At 34.9% G+C, this 25,929-nt stretch overlaps 1 protein-coding gene across 1 annotated transcript in view; it reads left to right on the top strand.

The window, feature by feature from the left end:
• Prosalpha2 (proteasome alpha2 subunit) overlaps positions 1-25,417 on the top strand; it is a 69,451-nt gene extending 44,034 nt beyond the window's left edge. The window contains exons 4-7 of the mRNA XM_090389032.1: positions 2,202-2,324; positions 9,789-9,870; positions 16,113-16,186; positions 24,784-25,417. Of these exons, the coding sequence (XP_090245158.1) occupies positions 2,202-2,324; positions 9,789-9,870; positions 16,113-16,186; positions 24,784-24,958 (454 nt within the window). The 3' untranslated portion in view covers positions 24,959-25,417. The remainder of the gene's footprint in view (positions 1-2,201; positions 2,325-9,788; positions 9,871-16,112; positions 16,187-24,783) is intronic.
• Positions 25,418-25,929: the final 512 nt, after the last annotated feature.

Below are 25,929 nucleotides of genomic sequence, written 5' to 3'. Positions count from 1 at the left end.
TCAGAAATCACTTCATCATCAAGAGCAAAGTTCTTTTCAATGAGAAAAGGACTTCAGAGCAGGAAAGAGAAAGAAATCCAAGGGTGCAGGGAATAAGCAGGATGCAGCAATATTTCAAACCCACATTTGTGTTTACACCTCACTGCAGCATGTGTATACCTTTTGACAGCTTTCTCTGTCTTTTTTCTTTTATAGCAGCACGTAGCTTTATGAGGAGGTTGGAATAATACTTCACTATCACAGTACAGCCCATTTAAAGGTAATCCGTTAGTATCACCATGTTGATCCCAAAAACTGACAGCATCGCCTTGCCAGCACTTGATTGCACCTTTTCCTTTTTGGGGGGGGGGGGTGATGATTCTGCATGTTTCCATTGTTTTTACATTTGTTTAGTTTTGGGATTGTGATGGATCCAAGTTTCATCCCTGGCGACTAGCCATGAAAAAACTCCTCTTGCTTTTCCTGGCACATCAACATTTCATGTGCATATTGTGCCCTTTTCTTCTTCTTCTGATAAGGGGTCAAGTATGGGAACCCACCTAGCAGATACTCATATGCAATTATTGATGGATAATGTTCTTCATAGACCCATACACTAATTTGAAGCTTTGCAGCTAGTTCTTTGATGCCAATACAGTGATCTTCCAGGATTAATGCTTCAATTTTTGCAACACACTCTACTTACTGTTGTTGCAGTTGCTGGCCATCCTGAGATTCATCATCATGCACTAGGGTTCTCTCTTCTTCCACGTTTGGATTGTTTATACCAATATGCAATAACACTGTAATCTAGGCAGCCTTCTCCAAAAAATCCATGAAGAAAAATCCATTTCTTCATGGATTTTTTGGGTGTTTTCCCTTGCAGAAAGAGGAGCCGAATCACAATCACTGATAAGAATTCTACTTTATCCATTGTGACACTTCATTCAACATGGCAAAATTAAAAAAAAAAAAAAAAAAAAAATGAATTGTCAGATTGAGACCAAAATTTGGGATTGCTATAGAGATTTCAAAGTTTCAAACAAAAAATTTCATCTTTCTGTCACTACTACTTTTGAGTGGATACAAATCTTTTTTGAATCCCCACTCCCCCACTCATAATTGTCAGGGCAATAAAAGCTCAGTTGTCAGTAATTATCCCATTTTCAAACTTGTTTTTATCATTATTTTTTTGTTTTTGATGCCTAATTTTTCAATCAGAGGAATCTTATTGTATTGAACTCTTCAGTAGTAGGGAAAATCATGGAGGCAATGATCAGTGGTGGAATTCAGGATCATTTAGATAGAGATGGAATTATGAAGGATACGCAGCATAGTTTTGTATAGAAAAAATTGTGTTTAACAAAATACTGCTGCTATGTCCCTGATATGCCAAATATCAGGGAAGAATGAAAAAAAATAGTATATTTTTCAATTAATTAGTTCAATTAAAAACTTTATCTGGGGACAGTGGTGAAATGGCCGGAGTGGCACATAAGAAAAGAAAACATAAAAGTAAGAAAAAATGCATGTTATTTTACGGTAAAAACTGATGTGTATTTCATAGCCTTGGTTATTATAATTGACTTATTGGTGCCAATCCCTTCACTGCTATTAAAAACAGGTGGTAAACTCTATCTTATTGCATTTGTGATAATACTGATAGCTGGAATTCTGTGAGTTTTTATGTTATTATGGTGAAATGTGTGTGTTTCCTTAACGGAACTCTTCAGTCATATAAAAAAAAAAAAATAAAATTTCAGAATCTTCTCTTCATTCCTACTTTTTAAATTTGTTACTCCTTGTCTCACTTGTGCAGTTTTTGTGTGCCGTGATTGCTTATTTATTTATTATTATTTTTTTTTACTGTTTTAAATTTTACAATTCTTAAAAAAAAAAATTTACTTAAGTCCAAAGTTGAGTATATGGAATTTGATCTGTACATACTGCTAGAACTGTAATGGGATGTGATTATGCTGAACGAAGGAGGCAGGATTGAGTTATTCTCTATCATTCATCTTGAGAAAATTTTGTTATGTTTTTGAATCTTTTCGAAAGGGTATGCTTAGGTATGAATTTTTGTATTTCTAGTTTTTGAGTGCATCCTTGTATTCCACTGCCTCAAATTCCATATAAAAATTATTTTTAATAACAAATATTTTCTTTCTCATATGTCATTTTACATTTTTTTAAATGACTATCTTGGAAAAATTTATTTTTAGGTTATTAGTTAGAAGAGCTCGAAAATTAGCCCAACAGTATTATATGATGTATGGAGAACCAATTCCAACAGGTCAGTTGGTACAAAGAGTGGCATATATAATGCAAGAATACACACAGTCTGGGTAAGCATTCTAAATATCTATATAAAAACTATAGAATGCAAAATAATATACTGTAAAATTTAATTTTAACAAAAATTTCACTATAACAAAATATTTCCAGGTTCTACATGAGGTGTTCCCTAAATTTTTAGTTCTTTGTCTTCTTTGAATGAAATAGTTCCGAGGAAAAATAAAATTCTATGCAATGAAGTATTTTCAATCCACTCACGTAGAAAATGCATTGATTTGTGACTAGGAAAACTGCATGTGAAAAATCATTAATGATTAGAAATAAGTGAAGTTTGATTTCATGAATTGTGTCTGATGGAATGCTGTGTCAAGCACAACCCCATATTGTATGTGCAATTAAATATTATGTTTTCAATGGGAAGTAGTACTGAAGTTCCTAGTTTTTGTTATCATATTTGAACAAAACTGAATACTGAACAAAAATGGTGTTTTATAAGCATATAATAAAAGTTGTATTTTTTAAAATATTTTTGATTATGAAATAAGGTTTGCTTCATAAAACATAATTAAAATGTAATATCTATTTTTAATTCCTAAAAAGTTCTTCAGTGCAGACACACAGCTGAGCAGCTCATGAGGTCTTGTCAGTGATATACAGGAATTTTGCTAGCAGGGATAAGGAGATGATTATTCCTTTGTATAAGGCAATGGTCAGTCCACACCTTGAGTACTGCGTACAGGTCTGGAGGCCTCATTTTATGAAGAATGTAGAGCTGCTGGAATGAGTACAGAGAGGGAGAACAAGGGTTGCTCTTACCAAGAAAGGCTTAAGTTCTGCAAATTGCTGTGTCTGGAGAGTAGGCACTTCCGAGGTGATCTGATTGAGGTGTATAAGGCCTTGAATGGTTTGAGCAATCTCAATGCTGATGGGATTCTTCCTCTTGTTCAGATTACTCACATGAGGGGGCATAAATTCAGCTTGAGGAAAGACAGTTATAGAATAGAGTGCATAAATTTGCCTCTAGTCAGTGAGTGGTTGATTGCTGGGACAAACTTTTACAGCGAATGGATGGGTGAAATGGGATTTTTTTTTTTTTTTTTTTTTTTTGGCTGATGCTGTATAAACTTTCTTTCTTGCATCATATGGCTCTATTAATGCTAAAGCTAAAAAAAGGTGTTTTTCTCCTCCTATAGGTATTGTCAATACAGGAATGAGAAATGAAAGAAATTGGGCTTCTTTCACCAAAGAAGTTTCACATTTGAAAATAATCAGACCACTCATTTGGCCAAAAGCATTAAAATTTGCATTCTTATTCAATCTGAACTCTCATATTTTCAGTTGGACTAAAGTTGAATTTTCATATTAATACAGAAAAAAAAAAAAAAAAACCATTAAAATGAAACTGCATGAAAATTTACAGTAAGCTATATTTCTGAATGTATTTTTAAATGTTTCAGTTTCTGAAGTATTTCAAACATGCTGTTTGAATTAAAATTTATATGGCATCATATTTCTTATAATCTCTGTATAGATATTTTTACTTTTGAACTTCATTGTGGTCTGAGCTGCTGCTGATGTGTCAAAAAAAAATAAAATCAATGAACAAAGTAACTTTTGTAGTATGTATGTTATGGATTTAAAAATCAGTATTAAGTCAGGTAAAGCTGAAATTGTTACTTTTCTATATATTCATTATAATGAAAGTCTGTTACAACAAGATAATTTTATGCACCTCCCCCAGAAAGTTTTCATAGACAGCCACCATCCTTTCATGAATGGCCTTTGGCCCATTTTCTTTGGTGAGGAACTTGATGACTGAACGACTCTCTAATTTCAGCAAATCCATAATTTGATACAGGTGTCTTCCTTCTTTCTGTGGCACCTCCGTAGCCAGGTGGGCAGGAGCAGCAGTGCGTAGCACACGCTTCTTGATTAGACCGTGGTTCGAGCCCGTGACCACCAAATACAGAGGATATGGAAAGGTCAGGGAATGACCACCGCATATCCCTGGAGCAATATGGCCTTAGTTGCTAATGCTCCTAAAAATCAAATAACAAACAAATCTTCTTTCTGTTACAGCATCACAACTTTAAAAAAACAGTGGGATCAAAATTAGTATGATTTGAAACTGCGTTTGTTGTCTTTTTTTGGAACTGTGTATTCTGCTGAGTCAGATTCAGTCAAATTAAAAAAAAAAAAAAATTTATATATAATAGTACTTGGCATTATCCAACATAATTTAAATGGATATGTGATATCACATTGTAAGCTCTGTACCATTTTAGATTGACATTTGAACTGTGAGATTAAAAATGGAAAAATGAATTAATATTATTTATTATTACAGCTGCAGATATTATTTTTTATTAGTGATAGTCGTCATGCCTTCCATGTGCTTTTGCTTGATGAAGAAGTAGTGACTCACCATACATTAGGCACTGGGTCCAAAATATTTAGATGTAGACGCTTATGAATCTTATCAGTAAAGGAGGGCAAAAGAGCCACATTAAGGAATACCTTTATGGACTGAGGGAAAACTGGACAGGTGTGAATTACTTGCAATACTTTGAACTTTTAGCATTAGCATTAGTAGAGGCATACGATGCAAGAAAGCAAGCTTATGCTCAGCCAAAAAAAAAAAAACCCTCCCATTTCACCCCTCCATTCATTCCGAATGCCTGTCCAGCTCAGCCTTAAATTTATTTAGGCTATCAACTTCCACAACAAAAGATGGAAGTGTATTCCACCAATCAACTATCTGCTGGCTAAAGGCTAATTCCGTACATCTATTCTACAACTGTCTTTCCTCGGTTTGAATCTGTGTTCCCCTCAGGTTCTTAATCTGAGTAGGTGCCTCCATAGCCAGGTGGGAAGGAGCAGCAGTGCGTAGCACACGCTTCTTGATTAGACCGGGGTTTGAGCCCATCACCACCAAATACGGAGGATGCGAAAAGGTCAGGAAATGACCACCGCATATCCCGGAGCAATATGGCCTTAGTTGCTAATGCTCCTAAATAACAAACAACATCAGCATCTTAATATGAGTGACATCTATGTAATGACCAGAAGGGGATGAGTAAGTGGGCAGGTTCCCAGGGGAGTTCCAGACAATCAGTCCGTTAATTATTATGAATTCCTCCAGTAATTCGCCTTCGTTATGGGGCTGTTCCACATGGTGGAAGAAGCATTTGTGTTGGTCATAATAACTATCTTTTTGCTTGATAACCTAATTAAAGCGACCTCAAGGAAGTTTAAATATGGCTCAATTTGTTGAAAATGCTGTGAGCACTGCATGTAGATTGAGGTGAAGAATATTTGTCCAAGCCTTCCAAGCATGCTTGGAGCAAAGACCATTTACCTGTGATTGTGATCTGCTGTAACAAGAGCTGCCCACGCCCTTGCCACAGCATTTCCTAAATTCCTAGTATGTCAATTTTATGATTCATAATTATTTTGGAGATATCACTCATTGCAGATGCAGAATGTTGGCAGTTTAACTGCAGTATTTTTAATCTCTGACCATGATGTACATTTTTTATCTTACTGAATGTAATTTGTGCGAGATTTGGTGACCTCCCGAGCATGCAAGAACTCAGGACACTTCAAGTCACAATATGGGTGATCTGGTTTCTTCTTTTTTATTTTGCAGTTTGGGCATGTAATGGGAGATTCAGGAGTGGGACAAGGCTCCAACTGATGACTTTGCAGTACGCAATGCCCACATGTGTAGTCCTGCTGTCTACAATATCTAGCCGAATGACCATAAGCCAAACATTTAAAACAACGTGAAGCGATAATAAAATTGACCCAGTATTTAGAAAATCTGGATATAGGCAAGAACTTCAATTATCCAGTGTTTTTTGTTTTTAGCATTAATCTTAAACCTCACCTTAACACCTTTTTGAAATCTTCACTAACATTGTGCTCACCGAAGTTTTTGACATACAGGTCCTCCAAGAATTCTTGGTCTGACATATCTTTCTGTATGTCATAGAATATCACAGTCAGGTTTAGTTTTCAGAGCAAGTCTACAATTAATTTGTGTTCCCCGATTTATTAGTGTCTTCATTGGTGGCAGTTTCAGTTACAATGCTCTTTCTTTAACTTTTGTGATAGATTTTATGTTAATCTGTTTAAGTTTGGATTTAAAATTCATTGCAATCACCTGTTTAACTTCTTCACTCGTTTTTAATTCACACTTTTCACTAGCTTTAATCAATACTACATGCTTTGACTGAGTTCCCGAGGGAATCAGTGCAGCACCAGTCTTTATGCCTGCGCTCGCTGCAGCCACCTTAGTATAAGTGGTCACAGGGGTGGATGTAGACAAAACTCTCTTAAATCCAAATTTGTTTTTAGCCTCTCATTATCAATGATGATCAATCACCAATTGTTCCAGATTTTACCAGCTTCCACCAGCATCACGGGGGGGTAACGGTGGATCATGACTTAAAAATATCTAGAAAATTATTTTTCCAGGCACTTAAGTAATCTAAATTAAGCATACATTTCAAATGCCTTGGGTTATTTTCCGATTGAGAATCATGCACCCTCAGGTGATCCCAGTTGGGGTAATTCCTTCCCTAGCATATCCATAAATTTGTCTATAGGTCCTTTCGACCCAATATTTAGAAAATCTGGAGCTAATGTTAGATCTCCAGGCATGTCCGATAAAGAATAATCATCAGACATCATTACGCAGGTTAACACAGTTTTCCTGTTACCAAAAGTAAACCACACCTGGAAGAAACACCTGACTTTAACTTTGTCCAATTAGCTGTTAGAGTTTTCGTTAACACTAGGAGCAGTCCACAAGAATTGGGATTAAGCTATTTCTGGCTCTGCTGTACAGCAGTCGCTGTCTTTTTCCTTGAAATCAGTCCAGCAAGGCAAGGTAGCACGCTGCTTGCCTCATTGTCACGCAGTGGGCAGTTCAGTTCTAGCTGTGAAGTTAATATACCTCATAGTGGGTAAATGAGTTTGAGTAGGGTTAGTTGAACCACATGCATTTGCTTGGCATGTTAATCCAGATATGGTTCGTTTTACAGTAGGAACGTACTGCAGCTGTCTTTCCCATACTATTTCAAGTTCCTTATTTAGGTGAAGGCAGTGGAGAAGCTTCAAAAAAAAGATTAATCTGCAGGCGGTTACTTCCATGCCTTCTCCTTACGAGGCTCGCGACCTTGACGATTTAGCTTGAGCAATCTGACTATGAATATAGTCATTTATTAACAGAATTTTTGAAAACAATTATTAAAGATTTTACCTGTTGTACCTGTCCTAGAGGATGGAGATTAACACTGTATGAAGGGTGTATTACATCCTCACGACAGGCAAACTTTCAACACTATTGGTGACCTAGATCCGATCAAAAACTGTGTTGAACATGGAGCACAGTAAAAATGCAACCACACTGACCGACTCCACCCCTGTATCTTAACAGTGAAACAAGGTGGAAATGAACTAACATTCCAGGTGTGCCCTACAGAAATACATACATACATACATATCAATGGTACATCTTTAGCAGCTGGTTTCTTTGTGTCATTCGAACCATAAATATCCTTTCAAACTCTTGATGCATGTTTTTCTGTAAATAGTAGTCGGTGTGAAGAAAAGGAGCTTGATCATTTAAACTCATCTGCTCCACAATTGGAGAAATGTTCCATTGTATGTAATTAATACTCACCTCAGGTACATCATTGTTAGATGGAGCAGCATTGCTGGTTGAAGGCACTGCTAAATCTAACACTTGATTTTCTATTTGTCTTTTAGGCAATCTCGATAGTCTTTGTCATTCTTGCACACTCATTGCTACTTCCATCTTTATTTTGTTAGGTTGGCTTGCTCGATATTCTCGACAACACTGCATTTGACTTCGGCGTCATTGAACAAAATGGCTATAGCAGTATAGCATTCAGTCCCTTTCACCTCAGGAAATTATTTATGTGAAAACATCTATAGTGGCACCTAACAATGGAATGTAATGAAAATACAGATTGCAACAATACAAATACTTGTATTGTTGCAATCATACTATTCAACAACTAACTACAATGAAATGGATAATTAGGCTATTGACTTGGAATTCGCTAACCTTTTGAAAACATTGATTCGGTAGAGTAAGCAGCGGGCATGTGCATAAAACATTACATTGTTCATACTAAATATTTTGGACTGAAGTATGACACTGTCACTAACGTTGGTTTGGTAGAGTAAGCAGTTTGCGTGAGCATAAAATGTTACATTGTACAAGACTTTGGTTCTAGCTGTTTGATTTTAAAATGGTTCTAATTTTCATCAAAGGTGTTTTCACATAAAATATCTTTCGTGTGTAGTTTTATGCGCATTTTTTATTTTTTAAATTTTTTTATGTTATGTTCTTTTCTAGTGCCGATATGTAAATATGTTTATTCTTCCACAATGTCGATACTGTTGAAGAGAACAAAGAAGACCTTTTACACATTTCGACATTTTTTGCACCACGTTCTAACTCACAAATAATTTCAACTTTTTCGTAAATCGAGAGAGACTTTCTCTTGTTAGTAGACATGTTTCCAATGGAAGGGTTCGTTTCTAACTGATTTTACTTTAAAATGACAGTAAAGTGATCTGCATACTAAGTTCTTAGAAGTCCTGAAATAAATTTATGGTTCAGTGAATACAAGACAATCTGTAAATAGGGTAACGTGACAAGTGGAACACCAAAGCACTATTGTATAGTGCTGTCTCCAAAAGGACAAGGTCATACACCGGCTGCTAATCCAATGCAAGTGGTCATAAAAGCTAAATCACACTTTTCATTTTTGTCTATTCCAGGAATTAGGTTTTTTTCGACTACCTGAGCAATTAAGAATGTTTATATAGTTACCAAAATCTGTACGGTATATCTGTGTGGTTTGCTCATTATAACAGTGAGCGATTGTATGGGAATATGCGTAAATTAAAATCATTATGGCTTTTTGCTCATTACCTCCGTGCTTGTTATAACCAAGCCCGACTGTAGTTCACTGCATTCCACATCACACTAATCCAGATTATAGTCTGTGCTTGCAAAGTTTCGAATCCCATTAATGCAGACTTTGTTTATATTGCATATTGTTCCTCTGTTAATTCACCCTTTTCTAACATTTGTTTATTACAAAATTCAGTTAATACGCATTAAATCCATTTTTATTTTGTAAAAAATAAATTCCTGTTTGAGTTTTGCAAATTGTGTGTGAACAAGAACCTGATAAAGGATTTGTATCATGATGCTCATTTATTAAAATATTTATCATGATGTCTAAACTGTTAGAACAGTTTATTTCTTGATCTCTTATTATCATATTCCATTTTTACCATTCTTGTTGAACTTTCATTTCCTCATATTCATAAACATAAGTGTTTACCTTCTGTCTTATATTTATGAAGAAACATGGTGTCTGTGGGGGGGCTACTTTTATTTATCATGATTAAAATCTTGCACTATTATAGAGTTCACTGAGTGTAACAGCACATTATATCTATTTTAGGGGAGTTCGTCCATTTGGAGTATCTCTTTTAATTGCTGGATGGGATGATGGAAGACCATATCTTTTCCAGTGTGATCCTTCAGTAAGTTTTTTACTTGAACATCTACTTTTTAAAAATTATATTTTAATGAAATAAACAGTAAGTATATTATGCAAGGTGAGTAAGAACTTTCCTGCTAAACTTAGTATCAGCAATAAAGGAGGGGGGGGGGGAGTTCTTATGAATGTGGATCTGAAAATGCCTTGTTAAATCAGTCTTGAAATTTTGCTACTCTACTGTCAGTACTATTTAGCACCGTGTTTGTTTTTAGCACTGACAGCTTATAATATCCATATCACAAACCTGTTTTCTGGTGTCTTGAGTATATCTAATCAAAGGAGCTAGTACTGTATTTTTGTTGGTTAGTCTTTACAGTCTGGTACCCCTTCCCATTGATCACTGCGAGAGTAACCGTGATTGACAGGCCTAGTCCCCTCCCACCAGTTGCTCTTTACTCAGTGATGGTGAATCCCCCCCCCCCCCCCCCGGTACTGTTTTCAAATTGGAAAATGGGTTCCCAACTAAAATAAGTTCTAAAATTAAAAGTTTCTGGTTAAAATTGGAAACTCATTTTCCATTTTAAAACAGCCATGTGGGGGGGGATAAACACTAACTAAAGCAGATACTGAAGAGATCAGAGCTTCCAATCTCATTGTGGAAGTTGATAGGTTGAATAAATTTAAGGAGGAACTGGACAGTCATTTGGAGGGAATGGTGTGATTCTTTTTATGGTGCGAAAAAATTCCTACCAAAAAATAACTTGTAGGCTGAAGAAACCCATTGTAAATGGAAACACTCCTCTTGAAGGAGACATGGGATGTTTGGGGGGGGGATAGGATATAATAACCCACACAAACAGGCTCTGGAAATTTCTTCGTATAACTGTCATTTATGAGGTCACTACTACTTCAGCCACCATTGGAGTCAGTCCTATGTTCAAATTGGCAAAAATGGTCCATGATCATTAAATACTAAATTAACATGGTGAGTTATCAGAGAAGTGTGAATGACTGTTATGATCTCCTAATCCAATGGTCCCCCAACCTTTTTGTGTGTACATCTGTAAGTTTACAAGGGACCGGCAGCACCATCCAATCAACTCAGTATTAGTGGCATTCCCATTGTTGCAAACACAGGGGTGGGGACCAGACAGGGAACCTATGGGGATAAAAATATATCATATATGAATATAAATATATATATCCTACAAATTAAAATAGGTGCTCCAAGAAACAACTAAATTCAGGAAGTTGTTGATTATAAAAGGGGATGTAGAGTAAAATTAGTAAAACAGATGATTTTGAGTCAAATTTTATATAAGTATCCCATTCCCATGGTAATAAATGTTACCTTGATGCTTTAAAATGGCTTGTGGTTTTGTGAAGTAATTTTGCATTTTCATTGGCAGCTGATAGCTGTTTGATAACTTCATTACATTTGTTTATGGTTTGAGAACTATAAAAAATGCATAATTAGAAACTTCTAAATGTAAGCCCCTACCATGAAAACTATCACTGCAAGTACAGTAAACCTTCGATAATCCAGATTGAAATATGAAAAATTCTGTTCACAGTGGAGTTCACTTTGAAAGACAGGATTTAGGAAGGCAGGTGAGTCTCTCTGACTGTGCAGCGAGGGAGATAGAACATACATTACATTGTTTTGTGTGTTGTTCAGTATCGGTGTTGACTCTGAGTCTGGCGGATGTTATTGCTTCATTTGCGTATATGTATTACGTATACATACATATGGTATTTATGTACATACGTTAATATATTTTATATAATTATGGATTCTACTTTAACTATCATTAAAAAGCTCAAAGTGATAAAACAACTTGAAAATGGTGTTCCTGGAAAAAAAAAAATTGCTGAAGAATTTGGTATTGGTCAGCAGGCTGTGTCAGATATTAAAAAACAAAGAATCTATAAAGACAGCTGCTTTAGAATTCAATGTGGGGAATGATAAAAGTAGCGTATCAGACAGGCATTAAAAAAGCCACAAGAAGTGTTGCTGGAAAAAGTTGCATTTAAGTGGTATTCGCATATCGAACAAGTTAATGCATAGCATCGTGTTAGTTCGTAGTAAATCACCGAAGTAGGTGAAGTGGCATTGTTTTTGTTATATCTCATATTGTGAATGCCTTCACGAGTTGTCCTGATATTGCACTATCTCGAATAAGCAACACTTCCCTTGTGGAGAAGACTAATGTTACTTATTCTCAGCAAATCAGGTGGTGGTATCTGCCAAGAATAAGTAACACTGGGGAAGTAACACTTCGTTCTATAATGGGGAAGTGTTGCTTATTCGAGGTAGTGCAATATCAGGGCAGCTCGTTGTGAAGGCATTCACAACATGAGATGTCGACCGGGCTAGCCAGGTGGGTAAAGTGCCTGCCTGGCAACCCAAAGGTCGCGGGTTCGAATCCCACCTCGGGCTTGGATCACAGTAAAATGCAAAACCTTTGGGAGGTGCATTATGGCCACAGAAGCCGATGCGCCAACAACTAACAAAAAAAAAAAAAAAAAAAAAAACCAACATGAGAGTAACAAAAATAATGCCATTTTACCCGCTTCGGTGGTTTACTATGAACTAACATGATGGTATTCACTAATTTGTTCAGTTAGCGAGTTTTACATAGTCTGAGGCTTTTAGCCCTTTTTACTGTGAATTTTTATTTTGCTGTGAATACCACCTTTTTAGTGGTATTCACAGCAACGATCAAGTGCCACTTGATTGTTGCTACAAGTTTGCAAAGCATTTGAAGTTACAAAATTTTACTTACAGTTCAGGATGGCTGTGGTGATTTAGACAAAGGCACAACATCACTGATAGAAAAATTTGTGGTGATGTTGAAGGTGTTGAGCCATTTAGGAAAAAATTAAATGAAATAATAATACAATCAAAACAAAATAAGTTCCTTCAAACTTGTATTATTACGTTCAAAAACAAGTACAATTTCTGAGTCTTCTGTTGATGGATGTTTGTATTGTCTGTTTATAGTTTTTAAATAAAAGGCCCTACAATGATTTTTTTTTAAATTTATTTTCATCAGTACTATCATTAAATTTTCCATTTATTTACATTCTAAGTTTTTTTTTTTGTATTTTAGGGCTATCTTTTTCTTCACTAATCCGGATATCGCATAATCCGGATGATCCTCCCCCCACAATTAATCCAGATTAGTGAGGTAGGTTTACTGTAATTGCAAAACACATTACCACAAACTTGATAGGTTCTTGTGCACAGTTACTCTGCCAGAACCATTAGAAACTACTGCAGTAAAAATTTGATTACATTTAAGAAGGTAGGGAAAATTCCAGATTTTTAACTCAGTACTTTTTTTTCCCCCCTGGACAAATTAAAGATATGAATACACAATAATAATAATAGACAAAACAAACATGTTTAAATGATATAGTTCACCATAAAATTTAAAAATGTATATTTATAGGTAAACTTATTATTACTCATGTAAGAAATGTTTGTAATGTTGTCGTGGTTAAAAACAGTGATTCACACAAGTGGAACCAAAAAAAATTATATGCTGTACTTCATTTAAGGAAGAAAACTTTTCTCAGTGAACCAAATTCTAAAAGTTCTCATGTGCTGTTCAGGATTTCAGAACAGTACTCTTTTGAAGGTCCAAATCTCCAGTTCGTCCTTTGCTTGAATGAGTCCCACAACAGATGCAAAAAGATTTACAATAAAGATACCACCAGCCCAATGGTAGTGAATTGTTGAAATATCTTTTCAAACTCCTCCAGAAGTGCTTGAAGGTAACCAACAACTGGTGATGGATAAAAATCATTCTCACCTACCATCCACACATTTGGGAAGTGTACAAAAGACTTCTTATGTGACATCCACAAGAATGGTTTTGCCTTGAAGGATTATGCAGAGCCAGAGGGTCTATTCCCCAAAGCTCCAGATTTAAACTATTCATTTTGTCAATGACATTGGTAAGGAAAGCCAAGTCCAGCAAACAGAAAGTCACTTAGTTTGTTGAATTCTGCATTTTTTTCAACTTTAGAAAATATTCTATAGTCTCAATTAAGCTTAAAACCATGCCTTTGTTCAGCCTTTGCACTCTGCATATATAATATGATCAGAATGTTTGTCTTTACTCTCTTCCAGTATGACCTTAAAAAGTTGGTTCTCTCTGGCTCTCTAGGTGCCTTTTCGTTTATCTTAGTATTCTCCCTGTGCTTCAGTGGTGAATTCCTTGAAAGTTTCCCATCATTCAACTGTACTATCCCTCTTGTGCCAATGACAAAAAAAAAGTGTAGACTAAGTTTTTAAAATACTTTACATAGTACCATGGAAAGTATTTAAAAATATATATATATATTTTATAGGCTGCCATAATTAAATTTTGGAAGTTACATACGGGCTTTACCTAGCCCACAGGCTGTGTGCATTTGTCACCCAATTTCTGCACATTTGAATGTGCAGAAAGTCCCCTAGATGCAAATTAATTTGTGATAACTGTATGTGTTATGTGTGTTTTATTTAAATGTGGCATACTTGTAACCTCCTAATTGTCCCAGGTATTATGAAGTAGTATAAGCAATTACCATTCTTTACACCCTGTGGGAAAGAATAGTGATGAGCACATAGACTTTTGTAAGGTAATGTACTATTAAAACCATGAAAGATATCTAGAATGATTTCAGCGTAAAATTCAGTAAGGCACTAAAGGATTATGCTTGGAAAAGAAATTGTTCAACACTGGCTCCATTAAGATCATGAAGATTATCAATGCAAGCAGAACAATGTGCACACACAAGTACACATGTGACTCATTCACAGAAGAAATCATGGAACTTTCTCATAGAAACATGGAGTCTGTTTCTACAATGAGGAATCAGATCTTATCACCAAAGGTCTTGCATGAAACCTATATCATCCTTCATTTGTTAATGGAATTAAGCAATGCAGAAATTAGTGAAGCATGCAAACATTTCCTGGAAGTTTTTCCAAGAAACATTCACATGCTTCACAGTACTTCCTAGTAATGTCTGCCATTCACTTCTTCAATATCTCTGAGGGTCCTATCAACTAAACAACTTACCTCAATGTTACAAAAATGGTGTATGTGTCAGGTGGAACTTTACAGCCCTTTCATATGGCCAACTTACATTCACTCCATGCCACTTACTGTGGACTATCTAAAAGAATTCATTGTTAACTATACACCTCAGGTGGGGTGGCATTGCATGGAAGGCACTAAAGGATTATACTTGGAAAAGAAATTGTTCAACACTGGCTCCATTAAGTACAGATCATGAAGATCATAAATGCAAGCAGAACAATGTGCACACAAGTGACTCATTCACAGAAGAAATCATGGAACTCTCTCATAGAAACATGGAGTCTGTTTCTGCAATGAGGAATCAGGAATAAATTCCATTCTACAATGGAATTTATCTAAATACCATTATACTCATATATAATATAACTCGTTTTGCCATCAATTTGCAGGAATTTGACAGTGTCCCAAGATAAATGGAATGTCTGTGGTTTGCAGACATTTCTTGCCCCTCTTCACCGGCTGTCCCAAAGTCCAGGTTTGCGACCATGTGATAGTGCATTATGGGGACTCATTAAACAGAAAGTGGCACAGAGGTTATATGACCCAACTGAAACTAGCTATCTGAGATGCAGTTAGTGCCATCATTCTACTAATGCCACATGTGGAGGCACATAATTTTATTACAAAAATGGCAGTTCACACAGACGTCATGTAGGTAACTGTTAGTGACTTTTTTTTTTTTTTTTTTTTCATTGACATCTATCACAGTTCATTTGTGGGTTCGGATTAAGTATTAAGGATAGATAAAAGGACCTTCCAAACATCCTGCAAGCATAGTAAAGCTTGACCACTATGAGAAAAGAATGGAAAAGGAAGAGAAGAAACTAAGTAAACCTTTTCAGGTAGATCATCTATCGATCCCTGCTCATCATCGTGAAAAATGCACTTGGTGTAAAGAATCAAAGCTATAAACAGGAAGAGTGGCAGAAGATTCAATATTTTGTTTAATATGAATTATTGCATATATAATTCATTATATTAAACAAAACTAGACTGTCATTGTAACCCTGAAAATAACCTTCCATAAATGGAAACTGCAAATTATATCTCAATGAAAATCCTTTTTTTTTATATATATATATTAAACATGTAACTTTGTATTTCATATGGTTTATTTTTAACAGAGGAGCTTTTGCCTCTAAATGCAATAATTGTTATTACTAATATTTACATTATAAATGTTTTATAGGGTGCATATTTTGCATGGAAAGCTACAGCCATGGGGAAAAATCATGTTAATGGCAAGACATTTCTTGAGAAAAGGCAAGTGTTATGTTTTAACTACTTTGGAATGCGAGATAAGATACACTATCATAAGTTATTAAGTTATAAGTAACCAGAGTTTTATTTTAGGGTGTTGCAGAAAATACACAAACTGAAAGAACTACTGGTGAAAAGCATTTATTGTTTATATTCCAAATTTTGGTGCTACTTGGTATCACCAAATTCTGGTCTGCAGTTATACACATCATTTCCAGCTTTGCTGACAGATTTTCATATATTTAAACATGTGCAAATCTGCCAGTTTTTATAACCCTGAAACTGGAAAGACTAATATATTTGAACAGCATGTGCAGGTTAACTTTATCTAAATACCATTATACTCATATATAATGGTCATCTGAGACCATACTACGTCTCCAAATTGCCTTGTATAGTAGGTTGCATAAATTGATAATTCTATTTTTTTATAATATAGTTAATAATGATAACTGTTAATGATATAGTTATCATTAACATAACAGTTATAACTGTCATTATCAAGGAGTGACCACAGGAATACCCTACCTCCATCTTTCTTATTCTTCTTCAGTTTTCCATTAGTCACTAATTGTTGATTGACAACAAACATATAGGTCCATAGTATAAATAGTGCTTCGTTGTTGCTATATTTTAGTTAATGGTGATACCCTGAATTGAATGTTTTGTTTGCTCAACATAAAACTGGAAGTAGAAATCCCACAGGCCCATCAGAACTAAAATAAATATTGTTATTTTAGTAGTAAAGGCTCCTTTTATCAAGAAACGAGGAAAGCATGGAAGTTAATATTTCACAGAAAACGTTTGAAGTTAATAAGCTATGCTGATGTGACGAAAGCAAAAATACATGTGACAATATTTTGCCAGATTCATTTCTTGGTATAATGAATAATGCTGACCTGATGAAAGCAAAAATACTCCTGCCAATATTTTGCCAGATTTATCTCTTGATATAATGAATAATGTTGAACTGAATCTGAGAATTTTGATGGATTTAATTAAATTATGAAATTAAAATCTGAGAATTTTAATGGATTTGATTAAATTATGCAACTAAAATCTGAGAAGTTTGAATAGTTTAATGTGTTCTTCGTTTAAAAAACATGAAAACAGATTTTTAATTAAAAGGGATATGGCTATATGTTTTCATTATTGCAAAATTGAATAAAAATATTGTTGCAGATGTGCACAAAAGTAATCAGTTAACTTAGAATCATATTATATTCGAGAATTTTGTGTTTAAATAAAATTTTTTCATATTTAAAATGTATACATTATGGATGACATGCACAAAAAATTGCTTTAAAGTACCTTTAAAAACTTTGTATAACACGTGTTATTTAAATGTTATTTAGAATTTCATCTGTGTAAAGTTTATTTACATTTTATAATAAAATTTAAAAATCATACATTTCTTGGATTTTTCTCCTTCACTTCAGTGATTGTAATCCTGTTGTTGGTACACTGTCACAAAAAAGGTCAGTTTGGTCATTTGGTATTTCTGTGATGAAACAGCAGGCTTACAATCACTGAGGAAGCGAAGGAGAAAACAGCTGATGTGCTCTTAGTTCAAGTATTTAGGTGAAACAGGAAATTTTTTAATATAAAAATTTTTTTTTATATATATATAATAAAAAAAAAATTAAAATAAATCTATCATTCAATATCACCAAAAAGTAACCATCCAGTTCCACTTTGAACTTTACAAACCCTTGGCCGAAGCAGAGAGTTTTTATTTATTCTGGTGATCCACAATATGCTGTTCAAAAGTGAACTTTAAGCTTTATGCCACCCCTAAGATTTTTATATTTATGTTGTTATTTCTAATATTTGCATTACAAATACCCCTACCAATAATATCCAGACAGCTGCATATCTAAAAATAACCTTTAGCCTTAATCATCAACAGGATGCCATGCATTTATTCCCATGGAATACTCTCTGCCAGTTTTTTGTAAATGTCTTCCAATGTTTTCTGTCATTTAGATGAATTGGATCACTCTACTCACACTAGTGATCCAATTCATCCCGGAGGTCAGGGTTGGTCAGTTCAACTTTTCAATGCTCACATCCCCCAACCAGTCCACCACAACGAAAGCAGTATGATACAGAGTGTTGTCCTGTTGATACAAGTATGGACCTTCCCCCAACAATTCTGCCACAATGTAGGTAACGCATTATTGCCCAGGACATCTAAATAGGCCTCGACATTTGTGGGTTTTGGCCAAAACAATCAATGGTTCCAGGCGAAACCATAAAAAACGGCCCTAGACCACCACATTGCCTCTGCCAAACTTCATTCTTGGGATGATAGTCTTACAAGTAGCTTTCTCCAGGCATCTGCCAGACCATGTATCATGACTTGTCACTCCAAAGCACAGCTTTCCATTGGTCTATGAATCAAGAACAGCAGGCCTTACACTAAGCTAGACTCTTTCTTGCATTAGTCTGAGTGATTAGTGGCTAATGGACAGCTGCACAACCATGGAAACCCATATCATGCAGTGTCTCACTCATCTCACTGAGGGCTTGTGTGTGTGTGTTGTGATGTCAACCTGTGCTCTGAGTGGATGATTCTTTGTAGTGCTCTCCTGTCACATTCCATTAGCTTTGGAGGTTTTCTGGGTCATTTTGTGACCCAGAAAACCTACAAAGCTAATGGAATTTTTGTGATTCACTTCCATTTGTTTTTCATTTAAGAAAAACACCAATCGCTGGACTAGGGATCTGGAATGTTACATTTAGACTGATTGCTTATGTGGCATCCTATTATCATTCTGCACTGAAAGTCTGTTAACTCTATTGATCATGTCATACTACTGTCTCCTTGAAGACCTATGAGCATATTTATACTGTCTGACATGGTGTTTGGGTAGATTTGTACCTTATTGTTATCTCTCTATGCAGTGAGAATATACCATCCTCATTCATTTTGATTCCCTTCAGTTCATTATTTACCTGTGCCCTCCTTCCCCAATTATGCCTAGTGCCAAGCTTTTGCAGTCCACACTTTCTAAGCCATTCATCATAGGAATAACTATTAGTACTCCTCACCAATCTGGTTACTCCTCTTTGAACCCCCTTGTTTTAAAAGTCTATCTTTTTTAGGTGCAGGCACCAGTTTAACTGCAGTATTCCAAGTGTTTGCTGGTTCACAATCACAGCATTTGAACGGGACCATGGTTTAAGCCTTTTGACTGCTAAATATGGTTAATGATTGTATTGATTTACTGTTCTCTAACCTAGTGGTCATGCTAGAGCATAAACAGGACATGTTATATGGCAGAATAACAATATCCTTTTCCCCTAAATGCAAAGATCCAATAAATCATCAACAGGATGCCATGTGTCTTCTTGGCCACCACTTTTACATTGCTTGATAAACATCATATTTGGTTGTATTGTAACCTGCCGTATTTTTCTTCCTGGACCACCTTTAAACCCACCCCTTTCCATCCTCTTAGTTAATCCTGAGTGCAGAACCTTATATTCAGTAGTGTTCAACTTTAGTTGCCATTTTTCAGACAATATCTGAAACTAGTTCAAATCCAGAAAAGGCACTAGTGTTTGTGGTTCCTGAGGCAAAACCTTGTCACAGCACCTAATTCATATCATATCTTAACAGGCATCTATATGCAGTAGCACATATAGCAGCACCTATTTTAAGTGCCACCTGTGGAAAGTGCCTCACTTGTGCACCCCTAGTGCTGGGCCTGTTCAAATCATTTCAAAAGTCATATATTCCTTTGAAGGAATATATGACTATATATTCCTTCACACACATATATTATATAATATATGTGTGTGAATATAATATATGTGTGTGTGAATATATACACACACATATATTATATAATTTTATTATATATTATGTTTGTTTATTTTTATATAAATAAAAATGAACAAACATAACAAGATATGATTAAAATTAAGAACTTTAAAATAGTTTACCGGATATTTGTAATATATTTAGCTACAACACAGCTGAGTGGTCAATGGCATGTGCTCTTTGGGTGGACCAGGGTTCAAGCTTGTGACTATTAAATACAATAAATGTTTGCATTGATGTTGAGTGAAGGAAACACCAAAATAAAACAAAGTGCATCAAGCCTGGCTTGTAAAAATTAAGCTGGGCATATCAACATGGAGGAACGACAAATGTTCCATCCATGTCACTGACCCCTAACCGGGACAAAGTGGATATTTTTTTTTTAGAATAGATATGGGAGTTGTAATAAGAGGAATATATGAAGGAATATAGACCTGGGTTACTGCTATGTAGAGTAGGAGCTTATGCTTTTAGGGTGGAGAGAGAGAACAGCAGGTAATCAACCAACGGGTTAGCTAAAATGGAAAGGCAGTCATAAAATAACACAATTCGAACCCGCAACACAGAAAGTCAAAAATATTATATTATAAGTACTTAGTGCTGTACTTCAGGTGATTTCAACGTCGTTAACGAGGGCCAGCTGTCAAAATGCAGCAAAAAGTAAGGCCTCTGTTTCTAACATGAAATATACATAGCACATGGTAAAAAGATACCAGGTTTTTAGTTTATTGTTAATGTTCGGAAGCCAGGTTAATCGTAATGCTAACATATATATCATGGCTGACCCGACAGAGGCAGAGAAATGATAGATAATAAGCAATGTATAGGTAGTAAAAAATTACTAAAGATCATTGAAAGTTGAAATCGCGAAATGGAGCAGATGGTCATGAATCGTACTTACTGATTTTGCAAGCCAGAGAAGTGGGGACGGTCGTTCGGTATACTGCGGGGAGAGAAAAAATGCTACGTGCTTGTTTCAATGACTATATAGTATGTAGAATTGACCTTGGGCGTTGGAACATTGAAACAATTTACTTTCTAAGCTGCTGCTTGTTCCAATAGATGCAGTGTAATAATAACTTTCATTTCTGCCTGCAGATATTTTTAATCTATTAGTCTGTGTATGCCCCCAAGCTAGCAGTTTTCTGACCGATCTAACACTACCTCGATAGCATCATCTAATATTCTTGCACCCTTTCTATCTAAGTAATGTAGTTCTGGTGTTATGTAAAAAATATGGCCATTTACAAGCAACATATCATCACTGTGGATCCAAAGAACATAACCAGACAGACTGTACTGCCACTTCTCCTATCTGTCCATACTGTAAAGGAAATCATCTGGCTTTCTTCAAGACGTGCATTGTGGAAACTTGGTTTAAAAAAAAATCCAAAAAGTGGAAAACAATGTAACATATCCTGAAGCAAGAAAACAATTCATGTCAATTTGCCTGCATGCTCATATGTAGCCACTGTTAATGGCTACAAAACAGCTTCGACCCAAATAGATGTGTCAGTTTCTCTGAAGGTTTCATTTTCTATTTGGGCCAGATCAATACTCTCTTCCACCCTGCAAATTATTTTCTCAAACACAGTTTGTATAAACAGACATCCAAATAACTGTAGCACCTGTCAAAGAGCAAATAGTATAGGAACTGACTAAAGGAAAGCACACTTCACTAATGACAAAAAAGTCACATTCTACAATACTGGTGCTCCAGGCAGATGATAACATAGATGGCCTGTTCTTTCCAAAAAAGAATGGATAAAAGCAGGACCAATACAGAGTAACTTGATGAACTCGAAGATTTAGTAGAATGGTTTGACCTTGTTGGAGTATGCCTTCAAGGAGCGTACCTAAACCCTCAAATTTTGGAATTGCGCCATTTATAGACATGAAAGAAATACAGAGTTAACATCTTGTTGAGTTGCTATTCTGATTAGATGTAATATCCCTTCCAGACCTGTACCTCTTCAAACCACCATAGGGGTAGTGGCAGTAGACATTGTTATTGGGATCGCTTTAACCTTAACTTCTATATATATTCCACCAATTTTTTCATATATGATCAATCTTGATCATATATGAAAAAGATTGCTTTTTTGCAGAATCACAGATGATTAATTAAAGCTTGGAATAAATTCTGCAAATGTCCTACTACGGTTAACCTAATAAATTACAAGACACTCGAAGTTGAAGCCTGAGGAGTTACTAGGAAACCGAAACAAGACTCCTAGTAAACATTTGCTTCTGCTATTACCAAAGACATATCTACAGCTAATACAGAGACCAATACTGGCTTTGATTGGCAAATAATTGGCAAGGAATCCCTTTCTGATCCTTCACTGGAGAAATAGGGATCTGTCTTCCCCTGCTGAAATAGCAGAAGCCTTAGCCAACTCTTCTGAAATATCAGCTCTTACTATGTATGACCCATATTTTCAGAATATTAAAACTCATGCTGAACAGCACAAGATCAGTTTTGCTACCACCACTTCCTATCCATATAATAAACCCTTTACAGAAGAGTAACTCGGAATTGTTATGTAATTGCTCTAACAGAACTGTAGGACCATATGGCATTTGTTAAATCATGCTGCAAGTTCTTACAATCACAAACCAGTATTACAATAAAGTTCATTACTACAAAATGCACAAATGTCCCAGAATTCTTGTGGAAGAAACGAAGACAAGTGGAAGTTTGTCAATAACTTCTGTCCCATTTTTAAAAGGTTGCATTTTTAAATGCTAATGTTACTGGAGGCAAATATTGGATTTGCCACTGTGGTTCTGAATAAAAGACAATCCAAGGACCCATGCCATAAAAAAAATGTACAAAAAAAAAAAAAAAAAATTCAAAGGCCAAGCATCACTGGAAAAGTAATATTGACTGTTCTTTGGGACTGTATGGGTGTGATTCATACTAGACTTGAAAAAGGGGACCACAGTCAATTCAGTTTATTCAAGATACAGTGAAACAGTGGACAAACGTAAAAAGAGAATCGAACAATGTCTGGCACTAGCAATGTTACTTTAATATGACTTCACTGCAGCAGTGCAACATTGGTAAGAATTTCATCCCAGGGATTTGAAGTTGTTTTGCATCCCCTCCGATAACCCCAAATTTGGTCTCAGCTGAAAGAATTTTATCGGTGACATACAGAAACTTAAGCACTGAATGAAATATATAGTTAGGTGAGGTTTAATATACAAAAGTGATACATCAAATTAATGGCAACTATTTTATCTACAAATAAGTTTTCTTCTTTTAGATTTATCTCTGTACCTTTTCAAAAGTTATGGAAAATATTAAAGAGGTATTCCTTTTCAATCTGTCTTCATATTTATATGAACAACTGTCCTCTATTAAAAAAAAAAGCCAGTTAACTTTTTTAATTTTTATTTGTCATTTTGATCAAGTTTGAGAGTTGAATTTTAATTATATTAAACAAAGATTCTGATGGGCGAAAATAGCAGGAATATTATCCACAGGCTATAAACGTAAAAATATAAAGCACAAATTTATGCTTTATTATTATCAATTAACAAAACTAAATGATACGTGAAAATTGGAAAAATATTTTCCACAGGTTAGCAAAATAAAAAAATTTACACTTATGTACATAGCTTAATTACTATTGTAATATGTACATGCTAACTAATTGATATTTCTGTTCACTGACATTTTCTTATCGTAAAATTTAAAGCAGTAAAAAAAGATAAGCAATCAATAATGAAGAAGTGGCATGCATAAAATTGCAACTAGCACAATATACGCAAGTGACATATGGAATAAGAAGTTTATGAAAATTAAAAAATAGGAATGAAGAGAAGATTATGAAAATTTATTTATATTTTTTATATGATTGAAGATTCCATGGAAAGGGAAACACATTTCACTATAATAACATAAAAACCCACAGAATTCCAGCTATCGGTACTATTGCAAATGCAATAAGATCGAGTTTACTACCCGTTTATAATAGATTGCACTAATAGAAAAGCCCAGTAAACTGGAAACTACAAATTGTTTTTGTTTTATGGTCGTGACCTCCAGAAATATCACAAAGACATTCAAAATTGATTCTTATAACTGAACATATGATAACGATGAAACTGGAGTGCATTTTAATGATCAGAATTGGTTTTCTGAAATTTGATTGTAATAACCGGTGACCATGTTAAGAGGCGCCTACTTATTTCACTTTGTGATGGGTTTGGCTTACAATTTTCTTCCACTGGACCATGAGGTCCTTCCTCTCAACCACTAACAGCTTTTGTAGACATGTTGGCTGCGTGTTTTGTTTTTGCATCCTTTGGTGAATTTTTGTGTTGTGCTTTAATCAATATGTACAATTTCCATTATAAAAATCATCTTTTAGAGAGATAAACAGCTGAGTTATACAGCTCAGCTTTATTTATACCCTGTTTGAATTTTGAAAGATTTTCTAGAAAGAACAAATTACCAAAAAACAATGTGTTATTGGGATTAATTGATATTAATATCATAAAACCGGGGGTCCACTAAGAATAAGTGCCCTCAATTAAACAACAAAAAAAAATTTAACCAACTTTTTAAAAATTTTTTGAATTAAACAACACCTTATAAAACATTAATTCTGAATGGTTCATGCATGTGGATAATATTTTTTGCTGACATTCATAAACCAAATCTCACTGCTTTGAATTGGCTGTTTTATCAAATTTTAATCTTATTTCCTAGAAAGATATTCTAAAAATATTCATTAAGTTGGTTTTTCCTCCCCCTCAGGTACAATGAAGAACTGGAATTAGAAGATGCTATTCACACAGCAATTTTAACACTCAAAGAAGGTTTTGAAGGTCAAATGACAGCAGATAACATTGAAATTGGTATTTGTAATGAGCAAGGTTTCCGGCGGTTAGCTCCATCCGAAGTGAAAGACTATTTAGCTAACATTGCATAACAAATTTCACTCAGACTCACCTGCCTTTTGAATGTACGAGTTCTAAGAATTGAGGAGGTGGTTTATTTATATCCTGTTTGAATTTTGTTTTTACAGGAAAGAAATTGCTATGCTATGAAGAATATGTACATCATGATGGATAACATTAATTCATTTTTTTTATATATAATATAATCTTTTATTATGATCATTGGAAGTAAACAACTTTGTGATGCATTGAAATAAATGTCTATTTGGTTAAAAAAAAATTATGATTCTAGCAATTTTACAAATAAATTTACTTTATTCTAAAATATCCCAAAATGTGCACATCCTATGACGAAGATACAACTAAATAAATAATGTATATTGCTTATCTGAATTTATGTATGCCAGATGGTGAAATCAGCTCCGGCCAGTCTTGTACACTGACTTATTTGATACTAAATCATTAACTGCAATAAAGATTTCTCGGTACTACTTTTAGATTTTTACTTAATTTTTTTTACCTGGACAAGAGATATATAATTCCTCGTAGATTTTATGATCATTAGTAAATGATTGACACTGGAGTGTATGAAGAACAGTAGAGAGCCCAGAGACACTCTGCATGTGGGGGGGGGGGGGGAGAAACAGTTGATGTCCCTTTTGGGAACACATGCGACCTATTGCTTAACAATAAGAGGTGGAAACACCCTTTCAAACAATAACAGCATTAAGAATAGAGAATCAGTCTGATGAACCTTATCCAGACATGAGTAAAGTGCATAAACAAAGGCTAATCTGCAGAGTAAGGCACAGATTTACACTTTATTGCTTACCAATTAACAAAATTCAATGATATGGGAAAATCGGAAGAATATTTTCTAGAGGTTAAAAGAAACAAGTAATATAAAAAAAAATTTTTTTTTAAGTCAATTCCTACTTAGGTCAACAAAGAAAAATTTTATTTTAGTTACTTTTTATTAAATAATTACAATTGATATAAATAT

The sequence above is a fragment of the Mastigoproctus giganteus genome, chromosome 14, assembly GCF_048544385.1.
Source record: "Mastigoproctus giganteus isolate SK-2022 chromosome 14, ASM4854438v1, whole genome shotgun sequence".
NCBI lineage: Eukaryota > Metazoa > Arthropoda > Arachnida > Uropygi > Thelyphonidae > Mastigoproctus > Mastigoproctus giganteus.
The sequence above is the reverse complement of the archived record's forward strand: the minus strand, read 5'-3'. Positions and strand labels throughout refer to the sequence as shown.